Genomic DNA, 26,455 nt, shown 5'->3' on the forward strand with positions numbered 1-26,455 from the left:
ACCATGTATACATCATAGCAAATACTTTATATTTGAGAATCTTTACAGCTTACATTTCCATTCCATTATTACAAGTGATGAAAAACAAGAATTGCAAGTAGCATGCAAATTATAATACAGTCTTCCCACTTCGCCAACAACATCCCCACTTTTGAGTGTTACTTCCCAATTTTTGCAGGAACTGCCTGCAAAGCTGAAACTGATTAGAAAAATTCTTTATAGTTTAAAATATCTCTTTCTCATTTTATGAGAAGCCAAATAGCCAACCATAAAAAGTAAAAATAAATTGAATCGTCACAGTCCATTAGTTATTGTTACTAGGTCCACTTCATTTGCAGGTGTCCAAAATATAAAATGAATAATTCTTTATCTTCAAATTCATCTGTTCTTAAAATGCTACTTATAACTTTGGTTGTTTTCCTGTAATATAGAAGAAAGATAATTTATCAATTAGACTAACTGAAAACAGTTTTCACAAATTAGCTTATTCAATCAAATACTATGAATCTACTTCTATGTAAATGCATGTTACTATAGAAACAAAGTAACTGGAACTATCAAATACATTTGTGTTTCAATAAACTTATGTAATCCATTTTTAAATATAATAAATTGTATTCTAAGTCTGTTGTTCTGTTTCTGTGGTAACTAGTTTTATAAATGCTGTTAATGCATAAAACAAAAGTAAGCAATTCTAATGTATACTTATCCAAAATAAGTTTGTCAAGCTTTTATTAACAAAATAAAGTGTTAATGAATTATTTAAGCCTGGAAATAAAGACTGATTTGTTTTATGAATTTATATTTATTCTTACAAACCAAGAAATTATATGTTCCCTTAATCTTTAAACAGGTGAGAAAATCAAGTATTTAAAACCTTCACCAAATATTCCTTTCTTAAGAGTATTATTTAAAAAATTATTTCCTAGCTGGGCAATGGTGGCGCACATCTTTAGTCCCAGCACTCAGGAGGCAGAAGCAGGTGAATCTCTGTCACTCTGAGTTCAAGGCCAGCCTGGTTACAGAGTGAGTTCCAGGACAGCCAAGACTGTTTCACAAAGAAACCCTGTCTCGAAAAATAAAAAAATAAAAATTTAAAATGTTTAAAAAAAAAAAAAAGCAGTCTATCCTTTGGGCTGAAGAGATGGATCAGAGGTTAAGAGCCCTGGCTGCTTTTCTAGAGGTCCTGAGTTCAATTCCCAGCAACCACATGGTGGCTCACAACCATCTATAATGAGATCTGGTGCCCTCTTCTGGCCTGCAGGGATACATGCAGGCAGAACACTGTATATATAATAAATAAATAATTCTTTTAAAAAAAATGTATTTCCTGATTTAATTTGAAAAAAAAAATGGCTTATGAGTTAGTGAGATGACTAAGTGGATAAAGGTGCTTGCTGCTAATCCTGATGATCTGAGTTTGATCCCCGGGACCTATATGTGGGAAGAATAGTGACTCCTGCAAAGTTATTTTCTGACTCTATGCATGTGCAGTATCAGGCATACACACACACATGCACTGTAGATAAAATACAAATGTGATAAAAGTGTTTAACTGGCTGGAGGCACCTAAGCTGTTAGGAAGTTTCAATTATAGAATATTGATAGAAACAATGAATATAAAACATTTTAACTTATAGCCAAGGAAATATATTTATTTACAGTGGAGTTTGTATGTGTGTGCCAACTGAAGCACAGATACACATGCATGGAGGCCAAATGGGGATGTGAAGTTTCTTGCTCTATGATTTTGCCTTATTCTCTTGAGATATGGTGTATCACTGAACTTGGAACTCAGCTGACAGTCAGCAACCCCCTATTTCCATATGCATCCACACCCAGCTTTTTATATGGGTTCTGGGGGTTCAAATTCAGGTCTCTATGACTGTGTGCCAAGTGTTCCTGTCCAATGAACCATCATCCCAGCCTCATGACTGTGGAAATAGTATGAATTTTCAAGACTTAAAATTCCAAAAAGAGGAAAATGAGAAAGTATTCTATACCCCATAGTGGAGCTTTTCCAGGCAAACTTACAATGCTGAGTCTCATCTTAAAATTATAATAAGACAACTAAAGGAGATCAAGAGGATACAAATTGGAAAGGAAGAAGTCAAAGTATCATTATTTGCAGATGGCATGATAATATTCTTAAGTGACCCCAAAAATTCTACCAGGGAACTCCTACAGCTGATAAACACCTTTAGTGAAATTAATTAAAAAAAAAAATCATTCGCCCTCCTACATACAAATGACCAACAGGCTGAGAAAGAAATCATGGAAAAAACACCCTTCACAAAAAGCCACAAATAATGTAAAATATCTTGGGGTAACTACCCAAGGAAGTGAAAGATTTATACAACAAAAACTTGAAGTCTTCGAAGAAAGAAATTGAAGAAGATATCAGAAGATAGACTGATCTCCCATGTTCATGGATTTACGGTAGGATTAACATAGTAAAAATGTCCATCTTACCAAAAGCAGTCTACAGATTCAATGTGAACTCCATCAAAATTCCAACACAATTCCTTACAGACCTTGAAAGGACTACACTCAACTTCATATGGAAAAACAAAAACCCAGGATAGCTAAAACTGTGCTGTACAATAAAAGAACTTCCAGAGGTATCACCATCCCTAATTTCAAACTGTACTATGGATCTATGGTAATAAAACCACATGGTATTGGCATAAAAACATACAGGTTCATCAATGGAATTGAATTGAAAACCCAGACATAAATCTATACACTTATTAACACCTGATTTTTTTATAAAGATGCCATAAATACACAATGGAAAAAAAGAATCTTCAATAACTAGATGCCAGCATGTAGAAGAATGTGATTATATCCATATCTATTGCCATGCACAAAACTCAAGTCCAAATGGATTAAAGACCTCAACATAAAACCAGATACACTGAACCTGATAGAAGAGAAATTGGGAATAGTCTTAAACATGCACAGGAGACAACTTCTTGAACAGAACACCAATCGTACAGGCTCTAAGAACAACAATCAATAAATGGGACCTCATGAAACTGAAAAGCTTCTGGAAGGCAAAGGACACTGTCAATTGGACAAAATTGGAAAGATTTTCAGCAACTCCACATATGACAGGGAGCTAATATCCAAAATATATAAATAACTCAAGAAACTAGACATCAACAAACTAAATAATCCAATTAAAAAGTGGAGTAGAGATCTAAACAGAGAATTCTCGACAGAGCAATCTCCAATGGCTGAGAAATGCTTTAAAAAATGTTCAGGGCCTGGAGAGAGGTCTCAGAGGTTAAGAGCACTGACTGTTCTTCTAGAGGACCCAGGTTCAATTCCCAACACCCACATGGTCACAGCCATCTGTAACTCTAGCTCCTGAGTCCCCAAGGGCATCAGGCAGACACATGGTACACATACATGCTAATATTCTAAAAAGAAAGAAAGAAAGAAAGAAAGAAAGAAAGAAAGAAAGAAAGAAAGAAAGAAAGGAGGGAGGGAGGGAGGGAGGGAGGGAGGGAGGGAGGGAGGGAGGGGGAGAGGGAAGGAAGGAAGGAAGGAAGGAAGGAAGGAAGGAAGGAAGGAAGGAAGAAAGAAAGAAAGAAAGAAAGAAAGAAAGAAAGAAAGAAAGAAAGAAAGAAAGAAAGAAAGAAAGAAAGAAAGAAAGAAAGAAAGAAAGAAAGAAAGAAAGAAAGAAAACGTTCAACATCCTTAGCCATCAGGGAAATGCAAATCAAAACAACACTGAGATTCCATCCTATACCTGTCAGAATGGCTGAGATCAAAAACACAAGTGACAGCTCATGCTGGCGAGGATGTGGAGTAAGAGGAACATTCCTCCAGTGCTGGTGGGAGTGCAAACTTGTACAGCACTTTGGAAATCATTATGGTGGTTTCTCAGAACTTGGAGATTGATCTACCTCAAGACCCAGCTATACCACTCTTGGGCATATACCAAAAGGACACTCCATCCTACCACAAGGACACTTGCCTGGTATTCTTGTAGACCACCTAACAGTGGGAATGGGGGTACTTCTGACTCTTTTGCCTGCACTTGGGACCCTTTTCCTCCTATTTGGTTGTCTCTTCCAGTCTTGTCATGAGGGTTTGTGCCTAGTCTTATTGTTATGCCATGTTCGGTTGACATCCCTGAGAGGCCTACTCTTTTTTTTTTTTTTTTTTTTTTTTTTTTAAGGAAATGGAGGAGGAGGAGATCTGGGGAGAGGAAGGGTGTGCTGGGGGACTGGGAGGAGGGGATGGAGGGGAAACTAGTTGGGATGTAATATATAAGTGAAAAATTTTTAATGATAAAAGAAAAAATATTACTTTTACCTAAAGCAAATAGTGGTTTTGAGAACAAGCAAAAAAGGCAAAAATTAGTAGAGATGAAAAAGAACATAAAAAGTTATGGAATGCAAAATGACTGGTAGGCACATTATTTGTATTTTTATATGTTATTTGATTTAATCCTAGCCACACAGAAGTCAATAGCCTCATCTTTAATTACAAAATTGAGGTTCAAGGAGAGTTACTGCCCAAGCTTGAACTAGCAATATGCAGAGTCAAGCAACAATTTGATCAATTGTCTCTACCACAAGTGTGATAGGGAAACCGGTGTCCCTTCCAATAAGTATCCAGCAGGGTACAGTATATACTACTGTGTGTATTTTTCTATAGTTGGTTTGGCGTGGAAATGTAAGGAGCTAAGTAGCAAAGTAAAGAGATAACACGAGTGGCCTGTATTTTAAAAAAAGACTAATTGAACAAATAGAAGCCTACAAATAGGCCAGGGACACATTACCACACAGTGTCAGGGCACTGCCTTTCTTTAAATATTGCTAGGATGACTAGATATCCACACAGGAAAAAAAATTAAAACAATTCTCACTTCATATTGTTGTAAATAAATTTCAAATTTCAGGTAGATTATAGAAGTTAATTGAAAACTAAGCTAGAACTTTTAGGCTGCAAGATGATATTTTCAGAATCTTTCAGCTGAAGAGTTTTAGCATTCAGAAAATAAAAATTATTTTGTTTTATCTCTTAAGTAGAATGATGATTATTTTGATTGATTACATGGGTACATTTAAATTATTGTGCTTTTTGTACTACCATTACCTTACAATACAGAATGTCAAAATTCTTAATCTATAATAATCAAATTAAAAATGTTAAAAACTAACACCTGGGACACAATTGTGCAATAAAAGATCAGCAAATGACTCACTGGTTTTTGAAGTACAATGGGATGATCAGGCAGAAAGTCTGGTTTTTTTCTGCAGATGGAAACACTTGAAAGCTTCAACAAGAAATCTCTGCTGTATTTAATTCTCTCTGTAGATAGTAAAATTTAAACATAATTATAAAACAATACTATTCTAGATAACTCTTCGACTTGGTTTTGGATGTCTCTAAACTGTCCACTATTTTATTAAATGGCAGGCAGTATCTTTTGAAAAGATAGAGGGAAAAAAGCTTATCAAATTTTCCTTTCACATGGAAAGAAAGCCAAGGAAGAGAAAAAAGGAAAGAAGAATCGGATGGAAAAATATGTAATACAGGGCTTACTCAGGTATAGCAAGGTGACCTAATATTATAAAGTGTAACAGCAGCAATATATGTTGACTATGCCAATGGATATTATTAATATCTATTGTAATATTCAGATCATGCCAAAATGGAACCACAGTGATCCTATCTAATCTCAATCAATACTATAATTTTAATATAACCAAACTAATTAAAAACATTTATTATATGCCTATTTTATATCAAGAATTATGCTAGATGATGGTAAAGAGTTCCAAGACAGGGTCCCTATCTTTAAGGCAACCAACTATTCAAATATCTGCCAATTTCTCCTCATAAATCATTCAGAACTATCATAAATATTAACCATATGCTGATGTTGAAAGCAATGGCCATAATATAGTAAAAGAACTAAAAGAAAAGAACTGACATATTTCTTATCAGTGTGGAGAGAAAACCCCACAGGAATTCTCCTGACACTCTCTCATAAAGGAAAGCAAAGGAATTCACTAGCAGACCTGATCAGCAAGAACTGTTAGAGGAGGTCATTCAAGTTGAAAAGAAATGATCCTAGGTGGAAACTTTCCTCTTCAAATGCAAGAACACAAGAAATGATAAACTGGCCAGGTGCAGCAGACTCATGCTTTTTCCTCTAAATTGTATTCAAATATGTGTCACTGTTAAAGGCTAAAGTTCTACTGTGATCTGGTGTGTCTCTAAATTATAGATGTATAGAGTGGCCTGCATACATGTCCAGAAATGTATTATCATCACCATATACTTGAAATAGTACAATATTAAAAATAAGTAACAAGGTTAACAAGGTTAGATATTATAATCCCTAGATTATAACTAAGAAAGAAAAGGAAACCAGAAATCAGGTCAATAAATAAAAATGAAAATAAAAAACACAGTAGGCAAGAAAAAATAAAATAAAATAAAAATCATCTATTATCAACAGAAACAAATAATAAAATAATAGACCTAAACCTAAGTATATCAACAATCACTTTAAATGTGAATGCTCTAAATAAACAAGAACTTCTCTTAGGAAGGGTCAGCTAACAAATATTTGAGAATCATGGAATCATACAACCTGTTACAATTATTCAATTTTGTGTCATAGCACAAAAGTGGCCACCAATAATACATAATGAAGAGTGTGGCTCTATTTCAACAAATTTTGTTTCTAAAAGAAACATTTGATCCATAAGCCATAGTTTTATGACTCCTATGAAAAGCATTGCATAAATGCATACAAGTTGACACTGGGTAAAGACGACCTTCTTCTTACTCTGTACTGCCTGCAAATGACACATTAAACAAATATATTTGTGTGGAAGCTATATATACATATATGTGTGTATGTTGTATATACATGTGAGATATATATATATATATATATATATAATTCCAAGACTAGGAAAAAGAAATCTGAAGTGGCTAGCTATCTTCTCAAACAAAGAGGTAATTATCATTATGTTCTACATAATGGACTTCTAAAAAACATGAAGTAACTTTAAGAGAAATAAATTGGTAAACTTAGACAATAACATCAAGTACTATAAAACCCTCCTTCAGAAAGTAAGAAAATTAAGCACAAAAATCAGCAGCAATCTCAAGAGATTTATTAAATATTTTATCTAACTAAAATTATAAACATGACACCTAAAAACATAAGTTCCTTTTTAATATATTTGGTACAATATACAGATAGCAGCTATAAGTCAGACCATAAATAAGTCTTAATAAATTAAAGTCTATATAATAACAAAATTAAATTATAAATCTGTAATACTTATAAAATCTCAAATTTCTAACAAGTCAAATAATATATTTCAACATACATTCATAAAATACAATTAAAATATTTTATATTTTTGGTTGTGAGCCTAGCCTTTAACGGCTGAGCCATCTCTCCAGCCCAATTAAAATATTTTAAAGTAAACAATTCAAATATAGCATTTAAAACTTGTAGAGTGGGGCTAGAAAGATGGCTCAAAGGTTAAAATCTTTGCTGCTCTTGCAGAGGACTTGGGTTCAGTTCCCAGAATTCTCTTGATGGTACACAATTGTCTGTAACTCCAGGTCCAAGAGATCTGACATCTTCTTCTTGCCTCTATAGGCATCAGACATACATTTGGTGCCTGATATATATACTCAGGCAAAAAAATTCATGCATGTAAATTTAAAACATAAGTCTTTCTCAAATATGTACAATATGGCTGAAATGTAGCTTCAATGGGAACAAATTCTTATTGCATCAAAGGTTTTGGGCAACTCTATTGCTGAAGACATCACATATTTGAGTCATAGAAATCAAGCTGGTACTGATCTAAAAGCTTCACCCTACTGGCTAGTTTTCATAGTACTGGAAGGTGCTATGAACACTACGAGAGGAGAAAAGTTAACCATCAATCTTACCTCACTCATCTCACACCTTGGGAGCCATAACAATGACTAGGCTGGCAAGCCATGCCCACTGTGGCAGTAGTACCATAAACATAACAAGCGTTACCAATCACTTTGAGATTGGATTTAAGGCCTGTTCCACAACATGAAACCCACACCTGGCACCATTATCGGGCCAAGGACCTATAGTTGAACAATTCATAGGCCATAAGGGAGAAGTTACTACTTTAAAATAAATTGTTTTTGAAGGACAATACCAATAGACATGCTAATATCGACAGAGGAAAGCGAACAGGCTTTGACCCTACAGTAAGAACTACTGGTAACTAAGAAATAATAAGAGCTGGAGAAGTAGTCTTCCCAGAGAAGAACATTCCAATCGGTTATCAATACCAAGCAGACATCCCTAAAGTTACTACTTTTATTCTGCTAAGTGAACACAGTATTAAAGTGACTGCTAATGACTTAGATTAATGCATCTCTTTATCAGAGAAGCTTCTATTTACTTGATGAACACAGAGACTCACAACTGGCCATGGTGTAGAGAATAAGATACTGCAGAATGATCAGTCCTAAATGGAACTGACATACTCCACCTCCTCCTCCAAAGGTTCAGAGGTCATTGAAGAAGAAGAGGTAAGCAGACAGAGTGTAAAATCCAGAGGCTGTAGACAACCATAGGAAAAGTGTCTTCTGGATAGAGAAGGGCAGAAGGGCTCATATGAACTCACAGTGCTATGACAGCCTGCACAGGACCAATACAAGCCCAAGTCATGCCAAATCCCGGCGTGGAGAGGGATTTGTGCATGAAGTCCCTTCCCTAGCCAAGGAGCTCTTGGCAACTGTTAGTTGGAAAAAGGTTCATCATTTTTTCTTCCAGATTATAGCTCCTGATAAACTGACCACAGTCCAGTAGAATACTACACATCTAAGAATATTGGGGTAGCAGAAATTTGTCTTAATGAGTTTCAAAGAGTAAAAAGACACAGAATTGGATTAGTAGGGAAGTGGAGGGTAGGGGGAGATCTGGAAGGAGTTGTGAGAGGAAGGTGAGTGTGATCAAAGCACTTTGTACAAAATTCTCAACTAATAATACATGTATGTTTTAAACATATGTAATAAAACATAAAACATATAAAGAAATGTTTTGTTCTGTTTCTGTGTTCTTCTAACAGTATACCTGACTCTAGATCATTAAGAAAGAAAAGCAGCTGATTATTCTGGTGGCTGGAAAATCCAAACACCATGGCATTTGGGAAGGAAGGAACTGTTGACTTCATCTTAACATGCAAGGAGGCATCTTAGCATAGGAGGTGTGAACATGTTAGAGAGACTGGCATTAATCTATTTTAAAGACTAGGTCCCCATTCTTATTACTATCATGGGGAATTGAGCCTCAATAAGAGGTTTGTGGAGACAAATCATATCATTAAGAAAATAAATATATACAAGTAATGACCTAATAAGCTACACTGAAATGCTGGGGTTCAGTGGGGGATAAAACAAACCCCAAGTAACACAAAGGAATTTACAATCACCAAAGACAAAGCAAAACAATTAAAGACAAAGCTGCTTCTTTCTATTATCTCAGTAGATTGATTAATCAACAAAAAACAACCTCAATGACCACTGTCTAGAAAAAGAATAGAGTTCTTATCAAACATTAATTATAAAATAAAGAGATAGGATGAGCAACTTCCTACCAACATTCAACATGATGAAAGGGCTATATACATATTTGAACACAGGTTTTAAATTTCCTTGATATGGCCATTTGAAAATTAGAGTCTATTAGAATTACTGCAACTGAAATAACAATGATGAGCTATGAATGTCAAGTGCTGTCAAGCAATTAGAGTCACAGATACATCTAGCTACAATGTCACTCTAAAACAGTATGATGAAATTATGCATCTACCTCTTCTATGGTACATCAACCCAACTTCTACTCCAGAGAAGTAAAAAAATCCAAACAATAACTTTTTATATAAACAATCAATATCAACAATAATCAAACATTAAAATGCAAAAGGATAAATAAAATGTTGTATAGCCATATAGTGAAATTCCTATCCACCACTTTTCAAGAAAAAACAAAAAACAAAAAAGTAATACACAACAGAAAAAGATAGCAGTTAGTATTCGCTGCTTGAGTGTGGAAATAGGGAATGAGGCAAATGTGCAACAAATGAGTGTGTTTTGTGATGGAAATGCAGCAATGCTTACACAATTCTGCAGTTTAGCAAGAGGACAGATAATTCACCCACTTAAAATGGTGACTTCTACAATATCTACATTGTACCTTTCGGTAAAGCTCCTAAGGAATAGATTCTCTGAGACGAAAAAAATTTAAATTTGGATAATAAGATGAGGAGGAAGAGACTGGATAGTTGCTGCTTTAAACAGTGCTGTGTAAAAGCAGCTCATAGGATGGGATTAATTCCGTCCGTGATGGGAACAGCCAGTGGCTGAAAACTAAGGATTTGTAACTTCACATTGGGCTGTGCTGCCCCAGGAGAAAAAAACGAGAAAAGCTATTAGCAAGGTGAGCATGTGCGCATGGTGGGGAAGGGGTGTTCAGAAGGTAAAGAATGACTAAGGAAATATAAAACACACTAGAGAGCCAATGCTATTAACAACAGACCCAAATAGGGGCTTTAGAAAAGGAACAGAGAGAAAAATGGAGTGGAGAAAAACTACCAAAGAAATGTGCAAAAAATATTCCACATTGAGGACCCTACAATATCTTCATATTGAGAAAGGTCACTTTTGTCTCATTTGTTTCTACAGACTTGCCTTTTCTAATTGTTTCATGTAAACGAGAACTTAAAATAGCTCAGATTTTGTGTCTACCTTATTAAAAACATGCATTTTGAAAGTTCATCTTCAACTGAAATTTTCTATCTGGCCAAACTATCAATCATGTGTGAAAGTGGAAAAAAGTCATTTTCAAACACCTGTTCAACACCTTCCTAAATTTTCCTTCTTCCTAAATTTTCTGAAGAATGTACTTGAGCAAAGAGAGACGGTGAATGAAGACAAGATGAAAATCGAGGAAAAACCTAAGTGACATCATGGAAAAGAGCCAAGCTGGGAAAAAGCTGGTAAACACCTGGAAGAATCAACTTTCTCTGAACCCTATAATTTCACTAAAAACTTAATGTTTGATAAGCATTCCCAGGACAAGAGATAGTAGCTGGAACAAACACATACCTTGCTCACTGATTGGAAGAGATGGTATTGCAAGATGGTAATATTCCTCCCAAATGATCTAAAGATTCAATGCCATCACTACCAAAATTTTAGTATTGTCTATTACATAAATGGAAAATATGATCTTAAAAAACATATGGATTTCAATGAACCCCAAATAGTTTAAACTATCTTGAAAAAGAACAGCATTAGAGGGTTTATACTTCCAACAATCAAAAGTTCCTACAAAGCTACTACAGTACTCAAACAGTGTGGCACCAGCATAGGGTAAAAATATAGGATAAAGGATTAGAAGTGAGAGTTCATAAATAAACACCAATGTCCACATCACCTAATTCCCAAGAAAGGTTCCAAGGACATTCAATGAGGAAAATGTGTCTTTAATTCTGAATAGCTACATGAAAAAAAAGAATGAAGCTGGATTCTAATTTCACAATAGATACATAAATTAATTCAAAGTGGATCAAAAGCCCCAAAGTTATAAAAGTATCAAACCCTGAAGGGACCAAGGGTAAATATTCATAAGAGCTGACAGTCTTTTTTTTTTTCTTTTTCCATCTAATCCTAAAACACAGCACCAAAAGAGAAACACTCCAAGTCGGGAGTCATCTAATTAAAATGCTGAGCACTGAAAGAAGGAACAGAGACAATGTGTTCCAGCACAGGGGAAAACACTTGGAAATCAGGTATCTGGAACCTTACGGGGTTAACCACTAAAAGTGAAGAGGGGCAGGAAAAGGGAGGACAGGGAGAGAGAGGGAGGGAAAGAGAATATGTATGTATGTGCATATGTATGTATACTACAAGTCAGTCAAACAAACCACCCAACGAAAATTTTGATAAAATATATAACCTTCCATCTCATTGAAGTAACTGTTATTCTGATGTTTCTTTGAGAGAAGAAAAACTAATGTAATTATGAATACAAACAAATCAACCTAAAATATAATAAAATTCTTATGTATAGATAGGTAGGAAAATAACAAAGAGAGTTAACCTTATATGAATACTGAGGATACTCTGTGATTAAAGTTGAGAATTTTAGCAAAAGTGTACCTTTTTTAACTGGAGACTGGTGTTGCTGTTGCTCATTAAGACCTTGAGAAAAGGCTTGCATTCCATTCGTCTTACACTGTTGAGTAAGAAAACATACTTTTAAACTTGGGACTGAAGCATTTATATAACATTTCTTTTTACCACCCAGAGGCATTTTGTAAGGCCTAAAATATTAATCACAGAATACTTGGAGCTAACTAATAAACTCCAGCTATAACTTTGCTTTTTCAAGTGAACAACAGAAAGCTGGTATTCTGCTGCACACTTACAGCTCCAGCACTCAGGAGGCAGAGGTGGGAGGGTTGTGAATTCAAGGTCAGCCTGGTACAGAGGGAGACAGTATTCCAAGTCAAGCTCAGCTCAACTATGAGCTGCTGCGTGAAGCAGGAGGGGGGGGGCAGAATTCCCAAAAACAATATAGTTATTACCATTGTCCTTGGTTACCCAACACAACTAGATGGTAAGACTCTGATTCTGAAACCACACATTTGGTTTTAGGACACAAAGGCATCAAACTATAACTGACCTGAAAACTTTCTCCCCTATGGCTACCTTTTATAGTGCCAAAAGATGCTTTGCATGCTACTGTGGAACAAATTATCAATGATCTTATGCATTAATAAACCCTGTATGCTATATAATAGTGACTTACCAGTCAAGCTGTGACCAGCAGTGAAACAGTGGCATGCATGTTACACGGTTAACTAACCACATTCTGTTAAGATTTCAGGCCCATTTCACAGAAGGGAATTCATGTGTGGTGCTGCAAACCTGGTCAAAAGCCCATGGCTTTTGAGGTAATATACTCTACAGGGATAATTTACTGCTGTTGCTTTGCTAAATGGACATGTCTAAGTCTTTCCAAATCTTTATGCCTACACTCCTAACTACTCATACTCTCATCCTTGGTCACAGATGTGTAACTTTCATCCTGATGATACAGTGATAACTGCTGTGGGATGTTCTGTATGTTAAATGTGTTGCTCTGATTAGTTAATAAATAAAACACTGATTGGCCAGTAGCCAGGCAGGAAGTACAGGCGGGGCAAAGAGAGAGAATTCTGGAAAGTGGAAGGCTGAGACAGAGAGACGCTGCCAGCTGCCACCATGAAAAGTGAGATGTAAGGTACCAGTAAGCCACAAGACATGTGGCAACTTATAGACTAATAGATATGGGTTAATTTAAGATAGAAGAACTAGATAACAAGAAGCCTGCCATGGCCATACAGTTTGTAAGCAATATAAGTCTCTGTGCATTTACTCAGTTGGGTCTATGCGGGACTGGCCAGTGAGAGAGATTTGTCCTGACCTCGGACCAGGCAGGACTGGAGCAAACTCCAGCTACAGATAACCATCCCCATGTGCTATGTAATATTGACTTGCCAGTGTTGAGATGTGACTAGTAGTGAAACAGTGGCATGCATGTTCTGCAGTTAACTAACCACATTCTGATAGCATGGGGAGTAGTTAATTCAAAGATTCATAACTGGCCAAAGTGAAGTTGACTTCTCATCCCTAAGTGGAACACCAGTATCTCTCCCACCCCTCAAGACTCGGGGAATATCCCCAAGATGGGAGGGAAAACAATGTAAGATATAAAGATGCTGTGAGATGCTTGCTGCTGGATGTGGCATGGCATTGTACACATGAACTCAGGGAAGCTATGGCCATCTGCACAAGACCTGAACACAATTGAGCCCTTCAGCATTCTCGCATGGGGGCAGAAGGGCACATGAGCTCCAGGACCAGATGGAGACTATTAGCTTTAATGGTAGCTGGAAGAGAGGGGGTTATTCTCCTTTAGAGGCTCAGCCACTGGTGAGGTGCTCATGACCCACTAAGCAACCCACACCCACACACATGCAAGTAACAATAACTACACTCAGTGAGTTATAACACAGGCACACACTTTGCACAAATAAACATGTGTAAAAAATTCTTTCTCACATCTGAAATTTTAGTGGATGATCATTAAACTCTGAAACAGCCACTTCAAAGCAAGGCCTAACATCAAAGGTAAAATTATACTTTTTCATGCTTATCCACATTTAAATAACCATTATCTAAAATATTTCACACTTGTAAAAAGAATACTTACTAAAAGTTTTACAAAGTGATTATATATTCTGTGACATGTCATAATCATACAAAGGTAAGCAAGATCATCATGTTTACAGTCAAAGTAAAGACCAGATGAGTTCAGTGACAAGCCAAATGCCAGGCCAGAGTTAGCTGAAGTGGGCTTTGAAGACTGGTGCTAGTATACACAGCTATGAGGTGTGTACCTAAAGGAGTGCCCTTCGTCATACTGATGTTGACTTTTAATGAATAGGAACAAAATATAACCATCTTGTAATTTTTCAATAATATTATTGGTTTTCTTCTAATTTTTACAAAGATGCTAGTTAGTAAGCAATCACCCTAATGAATGCAGTTACTTAAGGAACACGGGTACCCATGAAATAGGAGCACTGTGATTTGAAATGGAAATACAAAAAAAAACATGACATCTCTTTTCAGGAACTCACAAATTCCCAAATATGAAACAACTTTCTCATAGACCATGTTCTTCAAATATCTTCTGTGTATATAGGAACAATATCAAAACCCAAAATATATTTCAAAGGAATATAAAGAAGTTAACAAGAAAAAACTGGGCAATGATGTGAATTGGCAATTCTCTTTGCACATACAAAAACTATTTGAGTCAAACTAAACTCATGAAAAGATACTCCAATTCTCAGGCCACAGAGATAAAAATTAAAAGCAACACAAGAATTTGCAACCACTTAGCAAGAAAAAAATGTTATGTCTGATAATAACAAGATAAGGACTTTGGTTAGGTGACAGAGTTCCATGTCCTACATAGAAAATTTACCTCACTGCATAATCTGAGTAGCTAACAGAGCTAAAGGTGAGAACATTGTTTTCTGTTTTATTATTTGTTTGTTTATTAGTTTGATTTTCCAGACAGGGTTTCTCTGTGTAGCCCTGGCTGTCATGGAACTTGCTCTGTCAACCAGACTGGCCTGGAACTCAGAGATCCACCTGCCTCTGTCTCCCTGCTGGGATTAAAGGTGTAAAGGCCTGCACCTGTGAAAACATTGCTTAAGACAGCAATTCTCTTCCTGGTTTTGTTTGTTTATTGTTTTATCACAGAGAACCTTTCAAACTTGAAAAAGTGAAAAATGCACTGGAGAGCCATTGTTACATTGGTATGAAATTGAAACAGCTACCCATCAAAAGAAAACGGACTCACAATGGGGTCTGTTCGTGTAAGCTGAAGTGTTTTTCTCCATCAGCAGCAGGAGCTGCTCTGTTTGTTAGACAGTTGCCTAGCATTCCAGTTGTCAATGCTTGGGTACCCACAGCTTAATTCTGGATGTATGTGCATCAGGATATCTACTTAGGTTACTAGGAAATGGACCACCAGGAAGGGCCGTAGGCCAGAAGGAAAGCTTCACTAAGTATCACTTCGTGAATTTAATTTTTCAACACAAACATTGATGTGAAAGAAAATTAAAAAAAAATAAAGTAGTTAAAATAATTCTATTATGGCAAAAATTCAAAATATATTCATGGAAAAAATAACATCCAGGATGTTTCCATCCAGCTCTGGAGAGGATAACAAGAAAAGGGAATTAAATTTAGAAAAATATACAGTGAGTTTTGAAATTGTCAGGCTTTTGTTTTTAATTTTTTAAACAAATATAGGAAAAATATTACATTTTAAAATGCTAAGTGAGAAGTATATGGGTGGCATGCAATCATTAATATATGTATGATATATATCTTAACTTTTTTTAAAAAAAGAGAACAATGCTCTCAACATAAGATCTGGCATACAGCCATTTAGCAATATCATTTTATAGTCTATCATGTGTGTACATCTATTACACACACACACACACACACACACACACACACACACACACACACACAAAATCCCTGGATAAGCATGAACTATGCCACTGAGCTACTCCAGCTCAATCTGTTATAATCTCTAAGACTTACTCGGCCAACTCCACTTTGTAAGCACTGAGTGTTACATGGATATTCATTCTGAAAGTTAAAAGGGAATACTGGTCCTGTAAGAAGAGGGAAAGACTATTTTAAATATTCACATGTTCAATAAATGATATACCACAGTCTAAAAAGCACACGTTTGTGACATCTTTGGCATTGTTACAAAATGCTTATGATGGTTCATTATCCAACATATATTTATTCCACCCTGTGATGTCATAGCTTGTTAGAAGAAAGGTAACAAGCATGAGACATCTTCACAGTCTAAAAACAAGCTCATAAGTAATTGGTTACCATATAATTTCACACACAGTAAACTATACTCTTACTGTGAGCTTTTGAGAAATCACAGGGGTGCCCTAGTTGGTTGAGGGTACCAAGAAGGCTTCACAAACGAAGTAATTTAACCTGCATTTGAGGGAAAAGAAAATTCTTCTGAGGACCTGAGCTGTGCAAAGTGTGCAAATATGTTGTGAAAGCTCAAGATTTATTTTTTTTTTTAATTTAGCTTTCTATCTAACAAGCCTCTAGTTCATTGTATCTTAAATGTATTATACTTCAATTACAGATCAGGGTCACCTCGCATTCCTTCCCATTCCTCTATGTCACAGCCTTAGAAGAAAGGGGTCAGTGAGAATCTGGACCTTCAAAATCGAGATAGGGAAGAGTGCTGACAAAAGCTGATCACAGGGACAAGATCAATGGAATCAAATCAAAGACCCGGATGTAAATCCACACACCTATGGACATCTGATTTTTGAAAAAGCTGCCAAAATTATACAATGGAAAAAGATAAAGCATCTTCAACAAATGGTAGATATTGATTACAACAGATAACTGGATGTTGGCATGTAGAAGAATGCAAATAGATCATTATTTATCATTCTGCATAAAATTCAAGACCAAGTGTATCAAAGACCTCAACATAAACCCAGTTACGCTGAACCTGATGGAAGAGAAAGTGGGGAAGAGCCTTGAATGCATTGAATGCATTGGAGAAAACGTCCTGAATAGAACACCAGTAGGACAGGTACTAAGATCAACAGTTAATAAATGGCACCTCATGAAACTGAGAAGCTTCTGTAAGGCAAAGGACACTGTCAATAGGACAAAACAGCAGCCTACAGAATGGGAAAAGATCAGCCCCACATAGGACAGCTGGATGATCTCCAAAATATATAAAGAACTCAAGAAACTACATATCAACAAACCAAATAATCCAGTTAAAAATGGGGCACAGACCTAAACAGAGAATTCTCAAATGGCAGAAGAATATCAAATGGCAGAGAAACAAATGTCCAAAATCCTTAGCCATCAGGGAAATGCAAATCAAAATGACTCTGAGATTCCATCTTACACCTGTCAGAATGGCTAAGATCAAAAAACACTGATGACAGTTTATGCTGAAGAGGATGTGGAACAAGAGAAACATTCCTTCACTGCTGGTGGGAGTGCAAACTTCAACACCCACTTTGGAAATCAATATGGCAGTTTCTTAGAAAATTAGGAATCAATCTACCTCAAGACCCAGCTATACCACTCTTGGGCACATATCTAAATGATGCTCAATCATACCACAAGGATACTTGCTCAACTATGTTTATATCAGCTTTATTTGTAATAGACAGAACCTAGAAATAAGCTAGATGCTCCTCAACCTAAGAATGTATTTAAAAAAATATGTACAATAGAGTATTACTCGGCTGTTAAAAACAATGACATCAGTAAATTTAAAGGCAAACGGATGGAACTAGAAAAAAATCATGCTGAGTGAGGTAACCCAAACCCAGAAAGACAAACATGTACTCACTCATAAGTAGATATTAGCTATAAAGTAAAGGATAAACATGCTATAATCCACAGAGCCAGAGAGGCTAGGTAACAAGGAGGACCCAAGAGGGAACACATGGATCTCCCTGGTAAGGGGAAATAAAAGAGATCTCCTGGGTGGACTGGGAGTGGGTGGGGATGGGAACTGAGGGATCTGGTTGGTAGGTGGATGGAGGGGAAGAGAACTAAAAGAGATGTCTTGATGGGGGCGGGGCATCGTGGGGTCAGGTAGAAATTTGATGCAAGGGAAACTCCCACGAATCTACAAGGATGACCCCAGCTAAGACTCCTAGCAATAGTGGATATGTAGCCTGAACTGGCCGTCTTCTGGGATCAGATTGGTGACTACCCTAATGATCATCAGAGAACCTTTATCTAGTAACTGATGGAAACAGATGCAGAGACCCACAGCCAAGCAATAAGCCAAGCTCAGGGAATCCTGCGGAAGGAAGGAAGGAAGGAAGGAAGGAAGGAAGGAAGGGAGGGAGGGAGGGAGGGAGGAAGGAAGGAAGAAAAAAGGAAGGATTGAACGAGCCAGAGTGGTCAAGGACATCACAAGAAAACCCACAGAATCAACTAATTGGACTCATTGGAACTCAGAGTCTGAACCAACAACCAGGGAGCCTGCATGGGACTGGCCTAAACCTTCTACATACATGTGACAGTTGTGTAGCTTGGTGTACTCATGGGACTCCCTAACAATGGGAACAGGGACTGTCCCTAATGCTTTGGCAGGCTCTTGGGAACCTACTCCTCATTCTGGTTGCCTTGCCCAGCCTGAATACAAGGGGAGGTGCTTAGTCTTACTCCAACTTGATATGCCATGCTTCATTGATACCTATGGGAGGCCTGCCCTTTTCTGAACAGAAACAGAAGAGGAATGCATTTGGGGGTCTGGCTGGGAGGAGAGGAGGGAAGGAAAACTGCAGTCAGGATGTAAAATAAATTAATAATTTTTTAAAAGATGATCATAGGAAGGAACATCTGCCATTCACTCTATGATAAATTGGAAATCTGACTCTACTCAAGAGCTTCCAATTCAGAGGACATGGGATCCACATGCCAATGCTGTTGACCTGGAAGATCCAGTAAATTACCTGTCTGTGTTAATGCACAACTCTCTTGAAAGGGAGCATGACTACGCACTGACCATTTTCTTGGAGGAACCAAGGATGGGAGCAGTTTGGTTACATGTCTACATTTCCTGCTTCATTTTTATAGAAATAAAGGGAATATATTTTTCCTTTATTAAGCAATCCATTAAATCAGTGGGACAAACTAGACTAAAGAAATTTTGAAGTAGTTTATATGTGTGCCACTTAATTTAGACCACCGAAACCATTCTAGCAGCAAGGAATCACATATTTCAAGATTGTGTCCAAGAACACTTTCGTGAACAGGAAGAAAAACATTTAAGATTGGGAGATGTGTTACCAGGGATTGAACCTAGGACCTCGCATGTTCCAGGCTCTATGAATTAGTTATATCTCTAGCCAGTTTTGTATTCTTTCTAAATGCATTTATTTATTCTGTGTGTGTGTGTGTGTGTGTGTGTGTGTGTGTGTGTGTGTGTGTGTACCATAGTACACACGTATAGGACAGAGGACAACTTGCAGGAGTCACTTCTCCCTTCTACCATATTGGTCCCAGGAATCAAAGTTGGGTCTTCAGGCTTGGGGTTTATCCACTGCACCATTTTGTCAGCCCCCTTGGTTTTATTTTGAAGTAGGTCATTACTAAGCTGTCCAATCAGACCTGAATTGTCTCTGTGGCCCAAATAAGCCTGGAGTTTGCAATCTTATTTCCTTAATGTCTCAGGTAGTTTACAGGCCTCAGCCATGAGTCCTGGCTTACTTACACTGTTATTATTGTTTGACTTCTGAACAGCTCAAGCATGTCCCCAACTCCTATTGGCATTACATGCACAATGTAATGTTAACCTTTAAGCATTGTTTGCTACAAAAATGGTCATTTTATTTTCCGTGTTTTAAAAAGACATTATACAACATGACTACTATGCACTGGCAATAATCACAAGGTACAAATAATTTATATGGAGGGTGTTTCTTTAACCAGAGACCAGTTAACTATGCAATAAGACATTAAAATAAACAAACAAACAAAGTCAGCTACTTCCAAGTAAGGGCTTATTTTCCCTTCCCTGACTGATGTGGAAGACTCAGGGTCAGCAGATACTAATAATCTCTTTACCATTAAATAGCATTTGTAAACTCTTCCAACAGAAGGAATCATTAATTTTTATTACTTCTTTTTAAGTCCACCTCAAATAATTGCTTATAAATAATTTAACCTTTCAAATACTAATTAATAGTTAATAAATTAATACTTAAAGAATTAAATACTCCATTACTTACCTGGAGAAGAAGAGAGATGACGAACAGGTCTTGCTGGTTGAAGCGGTTTGCCAATCAATTTTTTGGTTTCCATTGTCATAAAGACCTTGAGGTTCCATACTTTAATAGGGAAAAACACATTTTTATCTTTTAGACAAAATAATAAAGACCATTTATACCCTTTCCATATATGTAAACAACAATACTGATTTGAAAACATTAAAGTGGAAACACACATGAAACTCATTTAAAATATTCAACCTCCATACAGTCTTCACCATAGGTACACTATCCCTCTTTAAGGGACTTCCTCCTTCAATTTATGTGACTCTATTATCTTGTATTGTTTCCTGTGTCTTTGGCTGCCTCTTCTAATTTAACTGATTCCTCTTCTACTCTATAATTATAAATTTACGGATGATTACATTTAGCTTTAGTCCTTTCACTAACTCATTGATATTCATATTTACAGCTATCCACAGACACATGAAAATAATGATGTGATGTGTACCTTAGCCTTTCTAGCCCGTTATTTTCATTTCTACATTACCATTGGGATGTCAATTAAACATCTCTAAAATGGAGTTAAGAGCTGTGGTATCAAAAATGTTCTTCTCCTGAAGTCTTTAATCATTAACTCCCTTAAATACCCTTTTACTAGACACACCCTCAGTTTGATGGTTTTAGTCACTCTGATTCCTGCCCATTTTTTTCTGCCAAAGATTCCTCATGCATTCTTATCTACTCTCTTAATTTCACAGCCCTGGCAGTCCTTGAACTCTCTCTGTAGACCAGGCTGGCCTCAAACTGCCTCTGCTTCCTGAGTGCTGGGATTAAAGCTATGCGCCACCACTGTCTGGCCATAGAAGTTCTTAACTGATCTCTCTGACCACCTTAAATAGACGTAAATGATTCCCACATGCGACCTTGTGACACCAAGAATATGTCTACATTATAACATTTAGAGGACATTATAGTATACTTTTTCTTCCATACTAGATAAAAGTAGAAAATAGGTTCTTCTTAATGAAGAAACATTAATTTACCCAATATCCTCTGAAAAATATAAAATATGGATAAAGCAGGCTGTCCCTTGAGCAACTAGATAAATATTGTCATCTTAAGAACTGTGATCCTTTTGTATACACCTAAAGTTTAAAAACATGAACATGTGACTAGTGGTACATGCCTGAAGACTGTAACCACTACTGCTTGGATAATAAGGCAGGAGAATTGCAAGGCCACCCTAAGCAACTTAACAAGATCCTGTGTGAAAAATAAAAAAGTTAAAAATACCTTGAAATATATCTTAAGGGTAGATAGATATATTGCCTACCTTGCGCAAGGATCTAGATTACCTGACACTACCAAAACAAAACAAATATATTGCCCACCAGTTACAAATCTTCTGCACTAATAATAATAGAAGCAGGTTATATCCATGGTATGTATAACAAACTACTTTCGTACATAGTATTATAAATAACTCTATACCATTCATAGAAGTCAGGAAGAGTGGTATACCCTGTAATCCTACCACTCAGAAAGCTGAGGCAAGTTAGAGGCCACATTGGGTCACCTAGTTAAATCCAAAGCCATCCTGAGCTACTTGGCTGTGTCTCAGAATTAATGATTTTTATGCAAGCATGCCTGGATTCATATCATGCTTCTAACACCTACCTATATGACAGTAGAAAATAACCGTCATACTCCCTCAGCTTGATGTAAATACTAAATAGTATAACTTACAGAAATCACTGAGAAATGTTGTTACATAATTCAGTAGAAGTTAATGTGTCATTCTCATTTTATAATTCAGGTATAGACAGAGAATATAATCACACAAGGTCAGCAGATTAGGAAGTGATGGCTAGGCTTTGCCCATTCTGGGAGACAATCTTCTATCCTTCCCACACTTAGGCTAAACTGCTCAGATTCTCAATAAGAAGCCTTTTTATGATTTCACAAAACACTTCTGTAACCTCTTCCAACCCCGTACTTATTACACACATTGCAACTACCTATTAATCAATGTTTAAATTTATTGAGAATTTCATACACATATTCAATGTATATGATCATATCAACCCTCTCTACACTCCTCCACTCTCAGTCCCTCACCAACTATTAAACTCCAGTTCTCCCTTTCAGGAACGCATCTAATGTGAGCCAACTCCTCTGTGAATGTGGATATTCACTAAGTTGTTGAATGAATGTTATTCTGTTGCAGCGTAGATGCAAATCCAACTATGTCTCTAGACTCTTCCCTCTACCTGCTGCTCTTCAACCAAAAGGTATTAATCTTTCTGGACCAAAAGCAAGGTGTTGCTATTTCCTCACAGAGTATCTTTGAGTCTCAACACATAGCTTAAAGCAAAGCAGCTTTCAATGTTCTGATAAGTAGTCAAAAGTAAAATAATAATAATTCTGCTTTCCTTACCTTCCTTCTCCATTGGTCTATTCTTTCTGCTAAAATATAGCATGTAAATATATGTTTATTTAAATATACCAATAATTGGCTGATGCCACAGGAACTGGATTTCATTTATCTTTTCATCCTATTATCTACAACATAATTAGTTTTAGTAAATAAACCAAAAAAACCTTTCTTATTATAACTAAAATCTCCAAACATCTTCATAGTACATGGCTTCCTAAATTCTGGTGTACAGACCTTGCTTAACTTTAAACGGGTCATCAAAAATTAATTATGATCTGTAAGCCATACTTACATTTCCTCAAGCATAAGATATGATTACTAATTACTGTTTTGTCCTAAGAGATGCTCTCTCTTATTTAAAAGTCTGGACATACATAATTCCAATATTACAATAATAAGTATACTCCTTAGTCATGCTAACTCATCTCAGAGTTAATTTTTACTGAAGTGTGGGTAAAAACCAACCAGTAGCCATCTGTGCCTGTCTTGCTTTCTTATATGAACTAGCGCTGTCTTAACATAGCAATTAGCCTTCTAAACAAATCAATACTGCATTTGTTCATGACACAACACTGATCTAACAGGAAGAAAAAAACCTCAAATATATATTGACTGTTTCCTATACGGAATATTTAAAATAAGGGTCAAAAGCCGTCTAATGTGAATTATTAACTATAATATGTATTTCTTCACTTCATGGTCATCCTAACAGTTCTGATGAGGACTCTAGTAATACCACACAGCAACTGTCCTCCCTGTTTCCCACATAAAACTAGTGAATCAGAACACAAAAGAATAGAAGACCTTGGCACACAGTTCCTTGTTTTCCATTGCTCAGCTGAAACTGAGCTGTAGACTGTGAAGTCTCTTCCAGCTGCTGAGCAAGGGAAATCCACAGTATTCAAACTGGGGAATTTCAAGAGTTGGGAGTTACAGATCTTGCAAAACACTAAACAGAAAATGAAAGCCCTTTTGGTACCACCTACCTTCCAGTCGGCAGTAGAAAAGAAACACCTACGACTTCCCATATATAAATTCACATCAATCAGGAAATTAGAAAATATGGTTGCACACATACTTTTTAATGTATGTTTTCTTTTAAAACCAAACTCGGTTTTCACAGACACACTGACATGATAGAGGATGATTTAGAAATCACGCTATCATCATTTATTAATTAGAGGGCTAAGTATTTACAAGATAACCACCACACACATCTGGGCTACAGATGCTAATCAAGAGAGGACTCCACGAACCACAATCCAAATTTCCATTAGTTAAAAATAACAGGAGTTTAGCTGAACTACTAAGGTGGTGTATAAAATAACTTCAGTGTGTAATGCCTGTTTTATCCTAGAGATTAACAGCTTCCTTGACGCTGCCAGCGCTACCCAGAATATGCATTTATCTCCTCGACTTTTACAAAGGACAGTAGCTGCAAAAGAAACAATCCCACTGGTAACGTTGAGTAGCAAAGGGCAGGCCCCTAAGAAGGTTCTCTTTTAGAATGCAAATGTACAGTTTGTGACTTAGACCTCATTATATTTTTAAAAGATATTTTTAATTATGCCTCATTTGGCATAATATCTCAAAAATATTCATTTCTTTTAATATATTCCTCAGAATGATTGCTAAATAGTTTCTTTCAAGTTTGGAAAATGTATCCTCTTGAAGGACCAGTTGCTTAGGAGTGAAATCAGTGGACTTACTAGCCCTATTAGTGAAGCACATTGTGGCTATTATTCCACAGGTGCCAATACTAACTACATCCTCAGGTCCTTTCTTGTTTTGCAGAAGCTGTCCTCACCAATTCTGAGATTACAAATTAACTAGAATTTTCTAAAATAGAGTAGAATAAGCACGTACACTGAAAAATTTGGATGCAATCTGTATAGAGATGTTTTAAATTAAAACACCATTTCTTTAGCTATTACTACATCCTAGATACCTTACTTATGTTACTTCAACATTGAACTATACATTAACTGTTGAAATGATTAGTCCCACCTTACAGATGAGAAACATGAGGTTCAGAAAACCCAGTCCACAGAGTTAGCCAATTCATCAGTCTCCAAAGTTGCTTAATTTGCTCAGACATGACTCCACTGTTAGATGCAATTATTTTATGTATTGATGAAAAAATTAACTAGGAGACGGCACATTCATGTATAAAGCCCTGGTGAATAAACTGTATATGCTAACACTTTCCATTTCCTCAATTTACATTTTTTTCTTAGAGTATTTCATTACTACATTTTCCTCATACTAATCATAATTCAGAGTTTAAGATATATAGGGCTGGGTGTGTGGCTCGGGTGGTAAAGTACTCGCCTATCACGTATGAAACATTGGGTTTGAATCCCCAGCACTGCAAAAAACCTGGTATGATGGCTCACCCCTATAATCCCAGCACTTGGGATCAGGAATTCAAACTCATCTTGGCTTCAGAGTGAGAGACCAGCCACGGCTAGACACACTGAGCACTAAAATTAAAACCTCCCCTTTAAATTCTGGGCGTCTTGAGGATAAGGATGTATCTCAGCGGGAAAGCGCTACGCTAGGATGTGTGAGGCGGAGTTTTAGTATAATTTAAAAACAAGATCGCTTTTATTTACCTTCCGTATATATCTCATGTGAAAACTCGTTAAGATTTAAATTCAATTTCCTACTTCAAAATTCTACACTACAGAATATTTCTTAAAACCAAACGCTGCTTGTTAAGACAACCAGTCCTGATAAAAAATAATAAATGAAAAGTAAGAAAACAAATGCGAACGGGAGACAGAATCGATTACTAGGTAGTTAAAAGAATTTTATATTCCATACATCTAACTGGCCTATTTGGTTTTTAAAAAAATCAAAAACTATCCAACAGCTACACGCCCAGGGGGTGGGCGACAAAAGAGTTTTTGTTGCTGTTGTTTGTTTTATGTTTGGGATTTTGGTTTTGTCTGGTTTAGTGTCTGTCAATAAGAGACACAGTTGAACGAATCGCTGAGCCAGGATGTCCAGGCAACAGGTGTGTGCCCAGCAGCCTGGACCTTCTCTCCAGCGGGCACCTGCGGGCGAGCGGGCGGGCGAGCGGGCGAGCACCGAGGCTCCGGGGCTGTCGCTGCCTCCGCTCCCCGTGCCCGCTCCTCCGCGGTGCCCGCAGCCCACCCGGCGCCCGGGCTCTGCGGGCGGCCTCCCCTCACCTACCGCCTCAAGACCCGGGAGGGTTTCCGGCGCGGCGTCGCGGCGCTCAGCCCAGACACGGCGGCCGAGCGCCCGGCTGCCGTCGGGGAACGGCTCCCGCCGCGAGTCGGCTGGGCTCGCGGCCTGGGGCGCCGCGGCAGCGGGCAGGGGGCGGGGCGCGGGCGCGGGCCCGGGCGGGCGGGGCCCCGGGGCCAGGACCGTTAAACCGGCGGCGCGCGCGTCCGGGGCAGCGCCGGGGGCGGCGCGCGCAGGCGGGGCGGGCGGGCGGCGACCTCCTCCTCGGGCAGGTGCGGACCGGCGGGGCGAGCGGGGCGAGCGAGCTGGCCCTGGACGGGGCGCGCCCGCCTGGACCGCCTCGGGCACCCAAGTCCTCAGCCCCACCGTCGCGGGACCGTCAGGCAGGGCC

The 26,455-nt window shown here is 37.5% G+C and overlaps 1 protein-coding gene across 1 annotated transcript; it reads right to left on the reverse strand.

Annotated features, from left to right (window-relative positions):
* Positions 1-8: 8 nt before the first annotated feature.
* Positions 9-26,187, reverse strand: C2H8orf88 (chromosome 2 C8orf88 homolog). Its single transcript, XM_028871620.2, has 6 exons — positions 26,053-26,187; positions 20,436-20,534; positions 16,219-16,292; positions 12,205-12,280; positions 5,222-5,328; positions 9-420 (listed from the first exon to the last, which is right to left on the reverse strand). Exons 2-6 carry the CDS (start codon positions 20,512-20,514, stop codon positions 397-399), a joined length of 360 nt encoding a protein of 119 aa, XP_028727453.1. The 5' UTR covers positions 20,515-20,534; positions 26,053-26,187; the 3' UTR covers positions 9-396.
* Positions 26,188-26,455: the final 268 nt, after the last annotated feature.

Source organism: Peromyscus leucopus, chromosome 2 (assembly GCF_004664715.2).
Source record: "Peromyscus leucopus breed LL Stock chromosome 2, UCI_PerLeu_2.1, whole genome shotgun sequence".
Classification (NCBI taxonomy): domain Eukaryota; kingdom Metazoa; phylum Chordata; class Mammalia; order Rodentia; family Cricetidae; genus Peromyscus; species Peromyscus leucopus.